At 39.8% G+C, this 15,681-nt stretch overlaps 2 protein-coding genes across 4 annotated transcripts in view; one reads left to right on the top strand and one right to left on the bottom strand.

Moving 5' to 3' along the window:
- LOC113828980 (mothers against decapentaplegic homolog 6) overlaps positions 1–7,477 on the top strand; it is a 57,174-nt gene extending 49,697 nt beyond the window's left edge. For all 3 annotated transcript variants that reach the window (XM_070135798.1, XM_070135759.1, XM_070135853.1), the window contains exons 4-5: positions 3,544–3,741; positions 3,959–7,477. In XM_070135798.1, coding sequence (XP_069991899.1) covers positions 3,544–3,741; positions 3,959–4,296 — 536 coding nt within the window. In that variant the 3' untranslated portion in view covers positions 4,297–7,477. The remainder of the gene's footprint in view (positions 1–3,543; positions 3,742–3,958) is intronic.
- Positions 7,478–8,202: 725 nt separating this feature from the next.
- LOC113828978 (proteasome assembly chaperone 2) lies at positions 8,203–15,416 on the bottom strand. The gene is made up of 7 exons (XM_027382050.2): positions 15,258–15,416; positions 14,405–14,476; positions 12,335–12,484; positions 11,368–11,543; positions 9,413–9,514; positions 8,827–8,932; positions 8,203–8,460 (listed from the first exon to the last, which is right to left on the bottom strand). The coding sequence occupies exons 1-7, from the start codon at positions 15,312–15,314 to the stop codon at positions 8,383–8,385; spliced, it is 741 nt and encodes a 246-aa protein (XP_027237851.1). The 5' UTR covers positions 15,315–15,416; the 3' UTR covers positions 8,203–8,382.
- Between the last annotated feature and the right edge of the window lie 265 nt (positions 15,417–15,681).

The raw sequence follows: 15,681 nt of genomic DNA, 5'->3' as shown, positions 1-15,681 counted from the left end.
ACTTTCTCTTATTCTCTGTCTGTTTATCTCCCTTCCTCTCTCTCTCCCTCTCTCTTTCCCTTTTCTCCATCCCTCGTCTCTATCTACATCTCCCTCCCTCTTCTCTATCTAAATCTCCCTCCCTCCTCTCCCCCTCCCTCCCTTCCTCCCTCCCTCCCTCCTTCTCGCCCTCCCTCCCTCCCTCCTTCTCTCCCTCCCTCCTCTCTCTCTCCTCTCTCTCTCTCTACTTATCTCTCCCTCTCCCTCTCATTTGCTGTCCGCCGCCACCAACGTCGTCGCGGGAAACGGAGCAGACTTGTGGGGAAGTTTTTGCGTCTGTGCGTGCGTGCGTGCGTGCGTGCGATACTATTGGTTCGAACGTGTTTTTTTATGAACTCAATTTTTGTGGTTTTTAACTCTCTACTTTTTTAATTCTCTGTTTCTGTTTTCTTTTCTCTCTTTTTCTTCCTCTTTTTTTCTCTTTCTTCTTCCCCTTTTCTCATCTCCCTTCTTATTCTTCTCTTTTTTCCCTCTTTCCCTTCCTTTCCTCTCTTTCTCTCCTACTCCCTTCCGCTCTTCTCACTCCCATGGAAAGACCTAAAAAAAATGATGATAAAGATAAAACGAAAGAGAAAAGCACCCCCACCCCCTCCCCCTCCTCCTTCCCCCCACCCACTGGCCGCCCCTGCAAAGACAGTTCACAGAGGCCGGGGTTCGGGGTGGGTATAGGGGGTAGGGGCCCGGGGTGGGGTGGGGTGGCGCAGGGGGGTGGAGTTGCGTGTGGCAAGATACCGTGTAATTGGTATGAGCGAGGTAGGTGTGGTATTTTGGGGAGCAGCGACCAGTGTTTACCTTTTATGATCGCTAAACCCTGGCGCCATGGACTGCTTTTCTTTGCAGCGACGGGACCGACTAACTGGTTTTCGAAGTCGTCCTCACACACACGCATACGCACAAACACACACACACACACGCGCGCGCGCCGACACACACACACACACACGTACACGGACATACGTACGTACATACCCTCGGAGGGAGATTTTGTCTGCGCTCTGGTTGTGTTGTAAAAGGGATGCTTGCTTGCTTGCTTGCTTGCTTGCTTGGCTTGATTGTTGCTGTTTTTTTGTTGTTGATTTTGCTGTTTATTGTTGTTGATTTGTGTCCTGGTTTTATTGTTCGTGTTTTTTTATTTTTTTATTTACGAGGGTAATGATACAAAGTTGTTTTTATGTCTCAACTTGCCATTATTGTTTTGTCTTCGTTGTATTTGTCTGGTGGCTTGTCTCTCCATTTTTGGTTGCTCATGGGGGAGGAGGAGGGGGGGTGGAGGGGGAGCCGATACAAGGGACAGAATACCGCCAAAAAAAGGGGGAAGAGACGGAGAGATGGAGAACAAGAACCTAAAGGTGAATAGGACCCCTCGTTGGGGGTGGCGGAGGGGGGGTGGGGGTGTCGCAACGAGGGCCTCACACCAGCACCAACACCGTCATCTGCAACAGCAGCACCAACGCCATTTAACAGCTCCAACAGTCAAAGCAACAGCGGCAACGGAACCCGCCAAGGTTTGACTACATCCCCCTCCCCCTCCCTCTCCCTCCCTCCCTCCCTCCCTTCGTCGCATTTACCTTGGCGTAGCTTCCTGTAGGGGGATGCTGCTCTGTGCCATGATGAAGGGAGTTATTGAGGCAAGGAGGAAGGGAGGGAGTTATTGAGGTAAGGAGGAAGGGAGGGAGTTATTGAGGCAAGGAGGGAGGGAGGGAGTTTAGTAAGGCAAGGAGGGAGAGACAAATAGGGAGGGAGTTTAGCGAGGCAACGAAGGGGAGAGGGAGAGAGGGAGGGAGTGAAGCAAGGAGGGAGGGAGGGAATGAGTCAAGGAGGGTATGAGGAAGTTCGTAAATCAAGGAGGGAGGGAAGTAGGTAAGTACAGAGGCAGATAGGAATGGAGGGAAGGAATCAGGTAGGAACAGCTAGGAGGAAGAGAGAGAAGCAGATAGTTGCGAAGGAGGAAGGAAGAAAGGAGGGAAGTAGATATAGGTAGAGAGGCAAGAAGTGAGGTAGGGAGGGGAGTCGAGAGGTGGGAGGCAAGGAGTGAGAGAGCGAGGGAGGGAGGGAGGTGGGGAAGGGAGCCGAGAGGGGGTGTGGGAGGCCCGGCGGGAGGTAGGTAGGGAGGAAGGGGGAAGGGGAGCCGAGAGGGGGTGTGGGAGGCCCGGCGGGAGGTAGGTAGGGAGGAAGGGGGGAGGGGGGTCGAGAGGGGGTGTGGGAGGCCCGGCGGGAGGAAGGGGGGAGGGGGGTCGAGAGGGGGTGTGGGAGGCCCGGCGGGAGGTAGGTAGGGAGGAAGGAAGGGCGGGCTGGAGGTGCGTGCGGGACGGCGTTGACTCGGCCGCTCATTAGGCCTTGAGACGCGGCGCCGCTCAGTCGGGTGGCGGGGAGAGCGGCCCGCCCCTCCGCACCGCTACGTGTGAAGGGCCGCCGCCGCCGCCGCTGCTGCTGCTGCTGCTGCTCTCAGACGCCGCTCGGGGACTAACACACCGACCAAAATAAACGTACTACTCCTTTCTCTCTCTCTCTCTCTCTCTCTCTCTCTCTCTCTCTCTCTCTTTGGTTGAAGAATGAATAAGAAAAAAAAATATTCGGGTCTATTTGGTGAGAATCTACTTACGTGTATGTTTATGCATTCGTTTGTGTGTCGTCGAGGCGGTTGGCGAGTGGTGTCGTTTCTTCTCCCATTTTTTTCTTTTACTTCTTTCTCGAGAGGTTAAAAAAAGGTCAGGGTTTGAGACGCTGTCCTTGCCACGTTAATGTCGGCCTGACTGCCACTGCTCCGTCACCCGCTGGGGCCCTCGGTACTATGGAGCGCTTGCAGAATGTCGTGTCCTGTGTATTCTTTTTTCTCTATTCGCTTATTTGTTTTCGTTTTGTTCCTCGCTTTCTCTTTCTCTTTTTTGTTGTTTGTGTCTTCATTCGTTTTGGAGGAATTTGTGGATTCTCGCGATGCCTTGCTAGTCTGCGAGGTATGCGCTCTGCTGCAAGCGGGTCATATCAAAGCATTCGGATCTTGGTTTTTTCTCGCAATCTCATTTTGCTCCTCCGCCTCCGCCGTGTTCATCCTCCTCCTCCTCCTTCTTCTCCTTCTCCTCCTCCTCCTCCTCCTCCTCCTCCTCCTTCTTCTTCTCCTTCTCCACCTCCTCCTTCTTCTCCTTCTGCACCTCCTCCTTCTTCTCCCTCTCATTCTCATTCTTCTCCTCCTCCTCCTCCCTCCTCCCCCTCCCCATCCCCATCCCCATCCTCATCCTCCTACCCCTCCTCTCCCCTTCCCTCCCCTCCCCCTCCCTCCCACTTCTTACCTCTCCTACATCCTCTTCCTCCTTTTCCTTTTCCTCTTCCTCCACTTTTTGTTGCATACTGGTCTAACATCGCATCCAAACCTCCACAGAAGTTTAAAGTAAAGTTCTCGTTCTTGGTTCCAAAAATAAATCAACAAACAAACTACGAGACCTATGTTTTCTCCTTGCTTCCAGGTAAAAAAAAAAAGACTACAACGTCTTTCCTTTTTCCTTCCAGGCTCCGTGATCTGGTGCCGCGTCGCGTACTGGGAGGGTCGGGAGCGTGTGGGCCGCCTGTACCCCGTCCGCAGCTCTTCCCTCAACATCATGGGCAACATACCTCACGGGGAAGGCCTGTCGCTCGCCTCCCTCGCCGCCAGCAGCCACACCTCGCCCTCGGAACAAGTCAGGAGAACCAGGGAGAAGATTGGCCTTGGTAAGTGCTCGGGAGGGTTGTTGTGACGAAGGGAAAGAGGGAGGGGGGCGTGGTAATTGGGAGGGGTAATTGTATAGGTAAATGGATGTAAAGAGTTGTCTAATAATAATTCTACATGTGTAGGATGGAATGGACTTTACATGGACATATAACCCCCTTCCCCCTGCTCCTCCCCTGTGTGCCGTGACACCCATCTAATAGTCCCTTGGCGTTGCAGGTCTGGTGCTTTACCAAGACGGCGACGGCGTGTGGCTGTACAACCGGGCGGAGATCCCGCTCTTCGTGAACTCCCCGACGCTGGACGGCGGCATCCACTGCCGCGCGGACTTCATCGTGCACAAGCTTCCCCCGGGGCATATCCTGAACATCTTCGACTACGAGAAGGCCCGCGAGTACCAGAAGCTGCCCGTCCACCCGGCGCTGCTCCACGTGGGCCCCATCGATCAGAACTCGGTGCACGTGTCCTTCGCCAAGGGATGGGGCCCCAACTACCGGCGGCAGGCCATCACGGAGTGCCCCTGCTGGCTGGAGATCCTTCTTGTGCCTGCAAGATGATGACATCATCCTCTGGCGCTTTTCCACTGCCCATCACAGTTCTGCCTGCCTGCTGTCTGCTGCTGGCTGGTCCAGCAGTACTACCAGGGGGCACACGCAGCTCAATCCGTTTGGAGCAGCAGTAGCAGCAGTTCACCAATGGAACGTGTAATGGCTGTAAATGCTGAGCGGGATATAGCAACATAACTATGGGTAGCTTTGAAGTAGTGTTGACCCAGCTAAGTAAGGCTAGAACGCGCACTGGCGCAGTCCACGCCACTGAATGTGGTGCAGTTGCAAGGAAACGCAACCGCGCCGAGACGGAGAGGCGGGAACCACAGCGAGTGTAGTCCCCGCGAGGCGACCGGCGGCTCGGGAGGAAGTGAAGCAACTGCCTGTACAGAAAATCAGCTTGGTCAGTGTTGATGACAAGATGAAGCGAGAGAGATTATTTCAGATTTGCTATTAACGGGTCAAAGATTTGTTGGACATTTGTATGTGGTTACTTTGCCAGTGAATTTGGGCACTATGTGTCAAAAGATTTTTTTTGTAATGAAATCTAGTCTGTTTGTTATTTTTGTTACTATCTCCTATCACATTTGTCTGTTTATGTTACTAATATCCTTCCGAAATAACTGTTTACAAAAAAGTTAATGATAAATGGTTGCCTTTACAAAAGCTAGAATGCATGTATGACAAAAAGAAGAAAAACAAGGAATACCATGTGAAATTTGTATGTTTCCCTTATCCAACACACATGGAGCAGAGGCTTACCTCTAACTTTTGTGAATGTGACCATGAGCTGGCATTTGTCCCTCTGAACTACATAGCTCTTGCACAGTATGTAGCCGCAAAGGCAAATGCTGAAATTATTTTTATATGAACAAAGTTAGTATGGCAGTGAAAACACTTTCATAAAGTGTCTGATGCTTAGCATATATAATCTCTGCCTCTTATATTCATAAAAAAGTGCTCTATATGCAATGTGTTCCATGAGAAGCAAGAAGAGGTATTGCTTATTAGAATTAATAAAACAAGAAAGGTCAGACAAGAATGAATTGCTTGCCTTTTGGATACAGTTCCACTTGCAGCAAAATAATGCGCTACCTAGTCTGTGCTAACTGCATGTGGGCATGCTAGCCATACATGGACCTATGCAGACTAGAGTCGATGTCCCAAAGGTGCTACGTAGGAAAAAAAGGATCTTTCACTCCGCCGAAGTACAAATGACTTCCTTTGAGAACCCTGGTGCCCTATCCTAGTATATGTCCCCTTCTGCTGTATGAGCATAGCATATCTCACAAGTCACACTCTCATCCACACCATCTTGTACTCCACTGCTATTATTTCCCTCTTCCCTCTCCCCAGTCCCCTCCTTCGCCCTTCTCCCTCATCCTCCCACTCTGCCCAGATTGCTAATATCTCCCTCTTCCCTCTCCTCAGTCTCCTCCCTCCTCCTCCCCCTGTACCCAATTTGTACAGTATGTCCCTATAATGATTTACAGACTTCCAAAGTGCCATGAAGGAATTCAAAAAGAGTTTTTTGCTTTAAGTATAATAATGCCCAATCTGTTAGTGTAATGGTAAAGTTTAGTCTTCATAGAGAGGAAAAAACTTTTAACTATATAGTGTATAGTTAAATCTGTTTTTTTTTGTTAAGTTCTCCTTTTTATACAAAGTGTTTATGTCAATTTTGCGGGTAAATTATTATGATCTTTCACTGTAAATGTGATCAAGACTATTTTGCTATATTTAGTATTCATTGTGTACCATTGTATTTAAAATAAAGCTTCACTAATTTTCAGAATATTTAATCTAAAGGTACCAATGTTGCCTGCTATCAATCAGTAACTCCCTTTTGCCAGGAAGTGCCTCAGCATGTAGCAGATTTCAGATATTTAAAACATTACAATTCAAACCAGACTTGGGCCAAAAAATACTACATCTGTCACTAGAAAACTTATTACAAATGACAATTATCTTTGTACCTTTGTAAGAAACAAGTTATTAGACAATCAAATTTTTTAAGTGTTTTATTTTCTGGTTGGAAAGGAAAAAAATATAAGGTCTGTACCACATTCTATGAATAAATGTAAGCAGATGTTTTATTTTCAGTTGATATTACACTTTTGTTTTGCGTACGGAAGAATACTTGAGACCGTGATATTAAGGGCAGCACTTGTTCCGACTGTTCCAAGTTGTGAGAAGAGGTGTGCTAGGGTAGTGAAACTTTATCTTTATTTAGTGTGTAAAGCATATTATATGTAGTTTTTTTTTTCATTTGGAGAAGCAGTATAAGTGAAGCACTTTGATCACTTTTTTTTTTTTACTTTTTTATTTATTCATTTTATTTTTATTGCCTCCAGGGTTAAATTCTCAGTGCATCTTCTGGGGAAAATAGCAAGGTGTCAGTGTTTTCTTTGGTTTATTGGCAAATCCAAAATATTAAACCTGTGAATTTTTATTTCATATTCATACATACATAGGGAGGTTCTGCTGGTTGCCGTGTGAGAGAATTAGACCCTGGTCATTGATTACAATTACGTGGGATGGGATGGGACCAAAATATGCAGAAGTGCCTCTATGGGATAATACAGGGTAATAACGTGGTTGGATACTGATACGTAGCATGTAAAGGTTAATCTTAAAACGCAAGTCTAATGTGATAAAACTTCCAATGGTAACTTAGAGGTGTTTTAAGCCATGGGAAAGGAGGACTGTGTGATAGCTAATGATATGGTTGTTAGGAATGTAGTTTAGTGTATTGATCTAGCGTTGTAGTGTTTCTTAAAGAAGTGTGAGGATCAGGCCTATAGCATAAGACTTATGTGATGGCAAACTTTCTCAATGATATTTTGAGGACAGACTTCAGTAAGACTTAATTTTTTGTTGCACTTACAAATAAGGAAATAAGTCTTATTGTAACATTTACTGTTGTAATCTCAATTTATCAGAATTAAGATGTTTACTTTGTATAAGAAGGTAATCATACCTGGAATAGGGTCTCTTGATGCTGTGGTTTCGAAAAAAAGGAAATTTTAAATATTTGAGGAACTGAATGGATATGGTATTAAAGTGTGTTTGTAGTGAATGACTGAATTATCTATTATCTTAAGTTACAAACTGAAGCAAGCTGTTAGAATTGCATACTTATTTTTCTGGGTAGGAAAAAAATAAAACAAAACATAAAAAAAAAAAAAAATACATGGAAAGTAAACCAAACCTTTTTCATACATATTTTTTTTCTATATATATATATATATATATATATATATATATATATATATATATATATATATATATATATATATATATATATATATATATATATATATATAGTTTATCCTTGGGTAAGAGTGTAAACATTATATAGCAAACAGTAAACATGCCAACTGAGGCTAGAAACGGCTGAACACATCATTTAAGCGTTGGTTCTGTCTTAATGTCAGGGTGTTGTGCATTTACTCATGAACACAACCATCTCGTCACTACTCAGGCAGGCTAAGGCGGTGGCCACCCCACCTGCTTCTGTCTCGCTAGTTCTGACGAGAGGAGATATTTGTAAGTTATTTTCTAAGTGGCAACCTGACCCCTCTCTTCAACCCACCTAAAAGTCTGACCGGCTGTACAATGTATCCAAGAGTGTACATAATGTATATAAGAGGTTACTAAAGTTAATTTGGAGAAGCACAGGCTGGTTGCTTGATTTGACCTGCCTTATATTTTTGTTAACCTGGCAATGCTACCTACCACTGCTTCACCATGGTATACTATGTAATAATAATATGGGTCGACCATGTACATTTGATTTTTAATAAAACTTTTAAAATATTTTATTACTCTTTTTTTTTGGTTCATTTCCAACAAAGACATCATTGTACTACACACTTTAAAAAAAGGGGGAAAGACGAAAAACAAAGACACTACTGATTCTCTCATCATCTTTAGTGGTATACTCATACACAAATTAGTTCAGATACCTTCACACAGGCAAGAACTATTCAATCATAAACAATTCACCGTTCCTTTATTCTCAAAAACATTCACCATTATACAATATACATCACCATTAACCTTCAACGATGTGTTTCAAACAGGCACGAGACATCAACAAAGGCCAACTGGTTGCGGTCCTCCAAACATGTTCTTCCATGAAAAAGGGGCCTTCCAAGATGGATTGGTTTCCTGAGTAAAAGAAATGGAGAAGAGGGGAAAAGTAAAAAGACTACTCTAACACACAAGCTCTAAATATGATAGATATTAGAAAAATGCCACCTTTCTGTTTATCTTATTTGAAAAGATAAAAAAACTGACCTGACAGCCAAGATCTAAAATAGATGTAAGAAAATGCATATCCTTATGTACATATACAAATAGATATGTTTTTCTCATTTTGTCTAGTAAATGCTACAAATATACTACCTGCCTTCAACAACTTTTAAATTCCACAAATAAAATAGTTACAATCACGAGAACAAACAGTCAGGAAGGAGGACAATGGAAGACAGGGAGGAGGAGCAAAACAAAAATTCTAAACTGCAAAAACTTTACCTTAAGGAGGTGCCTCCATGCGTTCAAGTATGTTGCAAGGGCATAGGCATCACTTCTGTTGTCTCCTTCATCAACAAACTTAATCAGAGTTGCTACAGGTAATTCACTGAAATGGTAAGTCAGTGTTAACAAGGGATTACCTTGTCTTGTTTTACTTCACAGGTGTGAAAACTTTGAATTACTTGCTATCCTTCTGTGTGTGTGTGTATATTTATATATATATATATATATATATATATATATATATATATATATATATATATATATATATATATATATATATATATATATATATATACATATATATATATATATATATATATATATATATATATATATATATATATATATACATATATATATATATATATATATATATATATATATATATATATATATATATATATATATATATATATATATATATATATATATACACACAACAAACTAAAGAAAATATATTTCATACCTTATCCACTCAAATTATTTTTACATTTGATAAACATTTAATACTGAAATACTGGCTTAAAAAAAATATTACACTAAATACAAAAAATCTGCCTTAAGACAAAAAGCAATAACCTACCAGATATCCATAAAGGGCTGGACAAAGCCAGCCCCTGACAAGAAACGTTGTTTTTTACCAAACTCATCCGTGCGTTCCTCAAGCTCAGCAGCTCCCACAGACCTTCAGAGAAAAAAGTATTGCATCAAAAAGATAATCACAGAGTTGAAATTACTTATGAGTCACTGTATCTCTGTTATCATTAAGTCAATAACAGGAATCAGAATACCTCTTTCCATTTATTTCATGTCCAATGTCCCATACTAAATTACCTGTTTGGCATTTCTGTCAAATGCTTCTGAATTTCTGATACATTCTGACAACACAGTACACTAGCCAACACTATACACTATACTCCTATGTTAATTTCTTTGAAAAAAACTTATGACTGACTTTGTATGTATATAAAAGTAATCCTTGATTCTACTATATATAAATTACTTAGATCTACTATTATTTTTTGGATACAGAAAAAAGTAAATGCAGTTTATGTCAATCAAATATTACAAAATTATTTAAACAGTCCTGTAAACTTTATACAAACTACGATTATAAATATTATACCTTGCCACTTTAATACTTAAAAAGGCAAAAATTACATAAAGACAAAGTATACAGAATGATTACAGAGAAAGCCATGAATATCTAGTAATCATTTGACAAAACAAACAAAAAACATAAGAAAAACAGAAATTTAAACCACCAATAGTTATCTAATATCTCAACCACAAAATTTCTACCAGAAAGTCTAAATTAAACACCAGGATAGCATGTACAAACCTGCCATGCCCACTGTGAGTTTAGTTTATTGTCTTTACACATAGATGGCACCATTAATGAGTCAATTATCAATACTACCTTCTTTACTTGTTTACCCCTTTTCCTTGATTTTTAGAAATATATATTTTTTATCTTATATTGCTATTAATAATGTTAGTACAGTATTAATAATTATAATGCTTATAGGAATCATAACACCATTAATACTGATAACATTAGAAAAAAATAAATGAACAAATGAAATTGCTTGAAACTCATCTTATTTTTTTTACACAAACTCCACTCAGTACTACCACCTGCTTTGGGTGCCAAATACCTAACACATGAGCTTTCAATGACTTGTGGAAATACCAGCAATAAACTCTTTGGAAACTGATCATCATCCTTTGACTGATTGCACTTCCACTAAAGGTATAAACCTCCAAGACCTAAAAGTTATATATCACTCAAAGACATAGTAAAAATCATAATACAAGGAATATAAAAAGGACAAATGCAATTTTAACTATACCATTATCACCATTTGCTGTGAGAAGGAAAAGGAAGTCTATGGAAAGAGGTGAGGCTTGAGAAAAATCCTAGCAGGCACCTTATTCTGCTTATCCCTATAAGCACCTCCTTGAATACCATTGTATTGCACTTATCTAAAAACCCAAATTCTTTTCGGTTGTGTGTCCTTTTATGCAAATGAATGAAAAACACAAGACATATTTAGTCTGCTTGGGAGTAATATACCATAATAATAAAAAAAATATATAAAAAGTAAAATGAAAGACAATGTTCCTGGATTAGACAATCTGGCCAAGGACGATTCTTATGAAATTCAACTGCATGTTCAAACTTACACCCACACCCACACACATACATATTAAGAGCATTAAGAGCATTTAGTTATCTACATTTCCATGTAGAGAAGTAAAAAATAAATATACATTCAACTAGAAAATTATCTAATTAGTGGTAGTGTTCAGTCTATACACAAAACTCAAATAAAGTATATATCAAAAACACTCTTAAGCAAATTAAAACCTAGATTCTGAGCACATACAGTGGGAAAAAAATATTGACCACAAACCATCACAAAAAATTAAAATCAACAATGCAAATATGTTTAAAGTTCTATCAGTCTACAGAAGAAGAAAATATCACCCAACCAGAACATTACAAAACAAAAACAAAAACACAACACAACTAACCTTAGCATTTGCACACATGACTCAGAAACGTTGGATGTGTAATACCTAAGCTGTGTGCCTGAGATTTGACTGTCCCACCTCTCATATGCATTGCAAGATGACAACATGACTACATCCTTGATGCCAACATTCTTGCACCAAGCTACAAGTTCTTCCAGAAATTTCTGCCTCTCACGCTGAAAAATTCTTTATAATGAATTCCAGGACCAAAAAGAAAGTTACTTGATGATGATGATGATAACTTGCTATGGATAGGAAGATGATAATTTAACTAAAATCAATAAAATCTACTCATATTGGTGCATCACTCAAATCACAAATCATTATCAACCCAATCACAATGGATGATGTCCTATCATGCCCCGCCTAAACTGTCACTCATGCTGAGGTGATGCCTCTTCAGGCTGAGTGCTGTTGAGCCCTGAGTCATATGCACTGAACAGCTGTTCACTGGTTTCGCCCTGATTGAGTCACAGAAGACCATGAAAAGTAGGTTTAAAGACTCTTTTTAGCTCATTGCCTAAACAACTGTTTATGTCAAACCCAAGAGTTTAGAGAGTTGGCTCAAATGATGTATCCCATGCTTCTAATTTTTCTCTGGAGTGACAGTAAAGTGCTTGGAAATTCACTTGTGAGTTAAACTTACATTATTAATAATAATAGAAAATTTCAAGTTACTAGAATATCAATAATCCCATGATACTGCTCCCATCATATCAGTCAAAATGTATCAATTACATTATCAAAATAATTAAGGTATAATATCTAAAATCATTACTATATATGATGACACTAGTGCTTTTATATCATAATTACACTATTGCTTATACAATATTATAGTAACAATATAATACAGCTATCATGATATGAAAATCATCAAATGTTAAAGCTTTATACTCATGATCATTTCACAATGCTCCAAACATTAAAAATATAACCTAAAACACACAAAATCATCCTGGCAAACCTTAATCAACGGAGCTCTGATCTGCAAAATAACAATGGAATGTTCCTCTACCAAATGAAGGTCAGCACTTGTAGTGACTTCTTTGCTATTGGGGTTGTAGGGATCTCCACCAACCATGGCATGTATGGCTGGGTGGTGGACAATGCCAATCTGAAAAAAGGAAAGACATAAAACATAAAACAAAAAAATAAAATCAATTATGACTCATATTGTGACTACATGTTAAAAGATTTATTACGGATGGAAATCTGGATAACTCATCCTCATTATCTAGGTATTGGCCCATATGCAGGCTAGGTCCAGTCTGCTTCTTGTTACTGTATATTTTCAAGCTTGTTGCCCATGACAACTGACATGCTCGAAGCATCTTTGTCTCTATTTGTCCCTTCCCAGGTTGTCCAGGTCTAATGGGTTCCTTCTTAACTACATCATGAACGGCTCTGCTTAACCTCTTTGAACTCATAGGCCATGTTTGTGCCTCTACTGGCAGGAGAACAATTGGTCACTTTGAGGTTTTGCTCCTGTTTTACATGTAAGTAATAAAACATAAATAGCCTGGTTATGGTTATGCAGTATGCACAATATGATGCATAAGAGTGTTTGGCTGTATTTACTACCTCCTGCCTGAGCTAAAATGGTCTTGGAAGTCGACTCTCTGCCACCAGGCAGAGCATGTCTAGAAAATCAGAACCATATGAGTGCACCCAGACCAGTGTGTGCTTCTTATCATCTAATGGTACACCCTTCCCATATATTTCTGGTACCAGAAACTGATATCAGGAATAAGCCAGCCTTTTACGTCACTGCAGCTGGTAAGAGCAACCCCAAATGATGATAGAACTGCTGTCCACTCTGAGAAGACAAAAATAACATATAAGTTTGCCTGTTTCTTTTAAGGCTTTGAGATCCAGACCCCCAATAATGATTTTGGTCTCACTCACATAGCCCTGGCCTCACAGTCCATTTTCCATTGAGGCCTTTTTAATGTATATTATCTAATTCAACATGAAATTAGTCCACCAAACTGAAATTTCAATAAGGAAGAAGTTTATGTAAGGTCCAAGCTTAAACTAAGACAGTCAAACAAACAAAATCTGTTAAATTCTTTTAGTTATCAATTAAACAAAAAATATATAAACCAGACCATAATAATAGTGAAAGTTTTTTTTAACCTCTTGATGTCAGGAGCATGCAATGTCCACTATGGTTTTGTTTTATTAATAATTGATTTATTTCATTAACTCATATGAACTAGGTGATGTAATGGTCCCATCACGGAAAAATCCGGGTAGAGGGCTGAGTGACATGAACATGCTGTCATCAGACAAAATGGCCACAGGTCTTGTGACACGAACTTTCCATCATAAGCGAAGGCCAGGGTGACGGAAAAGACTCGCCACAAGTACAAAAACCTCTTGGAATGTGATTAGAATCATTTAGCACCTACAAGGGGGCTTTTGCATTATTCCCATCAATAAATGAATTTGGAATGAAAGGTGCGTAAGCTGTGACTAGAAGAGCACCAGCTCCAAGGAGGATGCCATTTCCATGCTCATACGATACAAATTACCAAATGTTAGTTGTTTTTTCTTGCATTGAGTTACTTTCTACATAGAGAGATAATATGGAATCTTTGCAAGGAAAATCATCTATTACCATCAGAAAAAAGCAAATCAGAAGACAAATATGGACACTGGGAAATGACAAAAAAATAATAATAAATAAATAAAATAAAAAGTTTTACACAAAGTTAAGTTTTACACAAAATAACTTTGCGAAGGGGAGGCACAGAGTCTTGTCACCACTCAAGAGTGTTCGGATGTGCCCAGCCCTAATGTTCAGCACTGGGACTTCCGTGATGCAACCAGATCCAACAGGTTGGCTCCATAAGGACTTTCACTTAGGAGTTAATTACTAAAACTACCTAAACTCAACTGTTTATTCCTTGAATATTCAGATGAGAAAGAGTCTCTTTGTTACTGTTATTACATGAACATCATCATCATCATGATTCCTAGCATCAATAGTTTGCACACAATGTAAAATCATAAAAATCGGCTTAAACTTCACCTTCTTTGTGGGCAATGTTGATATCAGTAGATCAATTGTCAGCTGGCCAACATTTCCCACACTCACGGATGGCTGAAAAAAAATGTAAAACTTTAATGATTTATCTAAAAATAAATAAATAAATGTATTTTTTTTTTTGTACTTTATACAATGTAAAATCTATAGCATATATATTTATATATTTCCTTCCACACAAACATACATGCTTCATCTGTATACATGTTTATAAACAATAGGAATATTACTTTCAAAAACTTCACAGGCTTGTCTAGGCTGGCTTCAAAACATTTTTATTGATGTCATAACAGCACAAAATTATAAGGCCCGTACATACGGCCAGTGTAGTATCAACTCGACCATCACTGACTGGCCTCTAGACAAGTGACCATTACAACACTCCACCATTGACAAGCAAGATACATTTGGGCAATATAGAACTTAGACTGGTTCCTTATTTGATGACTAATCACCTGGAGAGTCTACAAGGTCTAATCACCTAGAAAGTCTTTCAGGTCTGTCTTGTCACCATATGTGGTTACGGCTTGTTGGCATTTTTCAAGAGTCGCATTGCTTCGCCATTCCACTTACCAATAATATAATTAATATAGCACACCAGAATTTAATAAAAATACTATGAATGGATTTCAAAGTCATAAGCAATCCATCAATACCCTATATCTGTCTGAGAGATTCACCAAGTCATACATATAAGAATATATATAAATCATCTACCTCGCCTGAACTGAATATGCAAACTTGAAAACGTAAATATCACATGTTAACTATGCTAAATAACATCAATATCGGTTCAGTTCGCCTCTAAAAGACGTAAAATAAAACCACATGTCCTTACTATGACGAGTGTGTAGCCATTAAGCTGTTTTTGATCAATTTTGTCAAGAAAAATCATGTTTTCCTCAGTTGGATGACAGGCAATGTTGTGGAAGCTGCATCAAACACTGTGATTATCAAATATTATATGAGAGAATATATTCTTGTCCAATTTCACATATCATTATGTGTGTTTTAACTCCCAATACTTTAAGAGTCTTCTAGATTAAGAAACAAAATTATAATCAGATTGATTTTGCATGTTATAGAAATTGCTATTTTTCCTTATTATTTGTACAGTTTTCCGGTATGAGATTTGCTTATTTATGTTTTTCAGTGCCGGATACAATTCATTTTTAATCAAGAAAGTCCTATTCTTTTTATCTAAACTAGAGAAGGTAAGTATTGATTTTGGATAGTCTATGAATTTGTATTTTCAAAAATAT

Source organism: Penaeus vannamei, chromosome 1 (genome assembly GCF_042767895.1).
Source record: "Penaeus vannamei isolate JL-2024 chromosome 1, ASM4276789v1, whole genome shotgun sequence".
In the NCBI taxonomy this organism is placed as follows: domain Eukaryota; kingdom Metazoa; phylum Arthropoda; class Malacostraca; order Decapoda; family Penaeidae; genus Penaeus; species Penaeus vannamei.
Note: the sequence above shows the minus strand (reverse complement) of the source record. Positions and strands in the feature narration are given on the sequence as shown.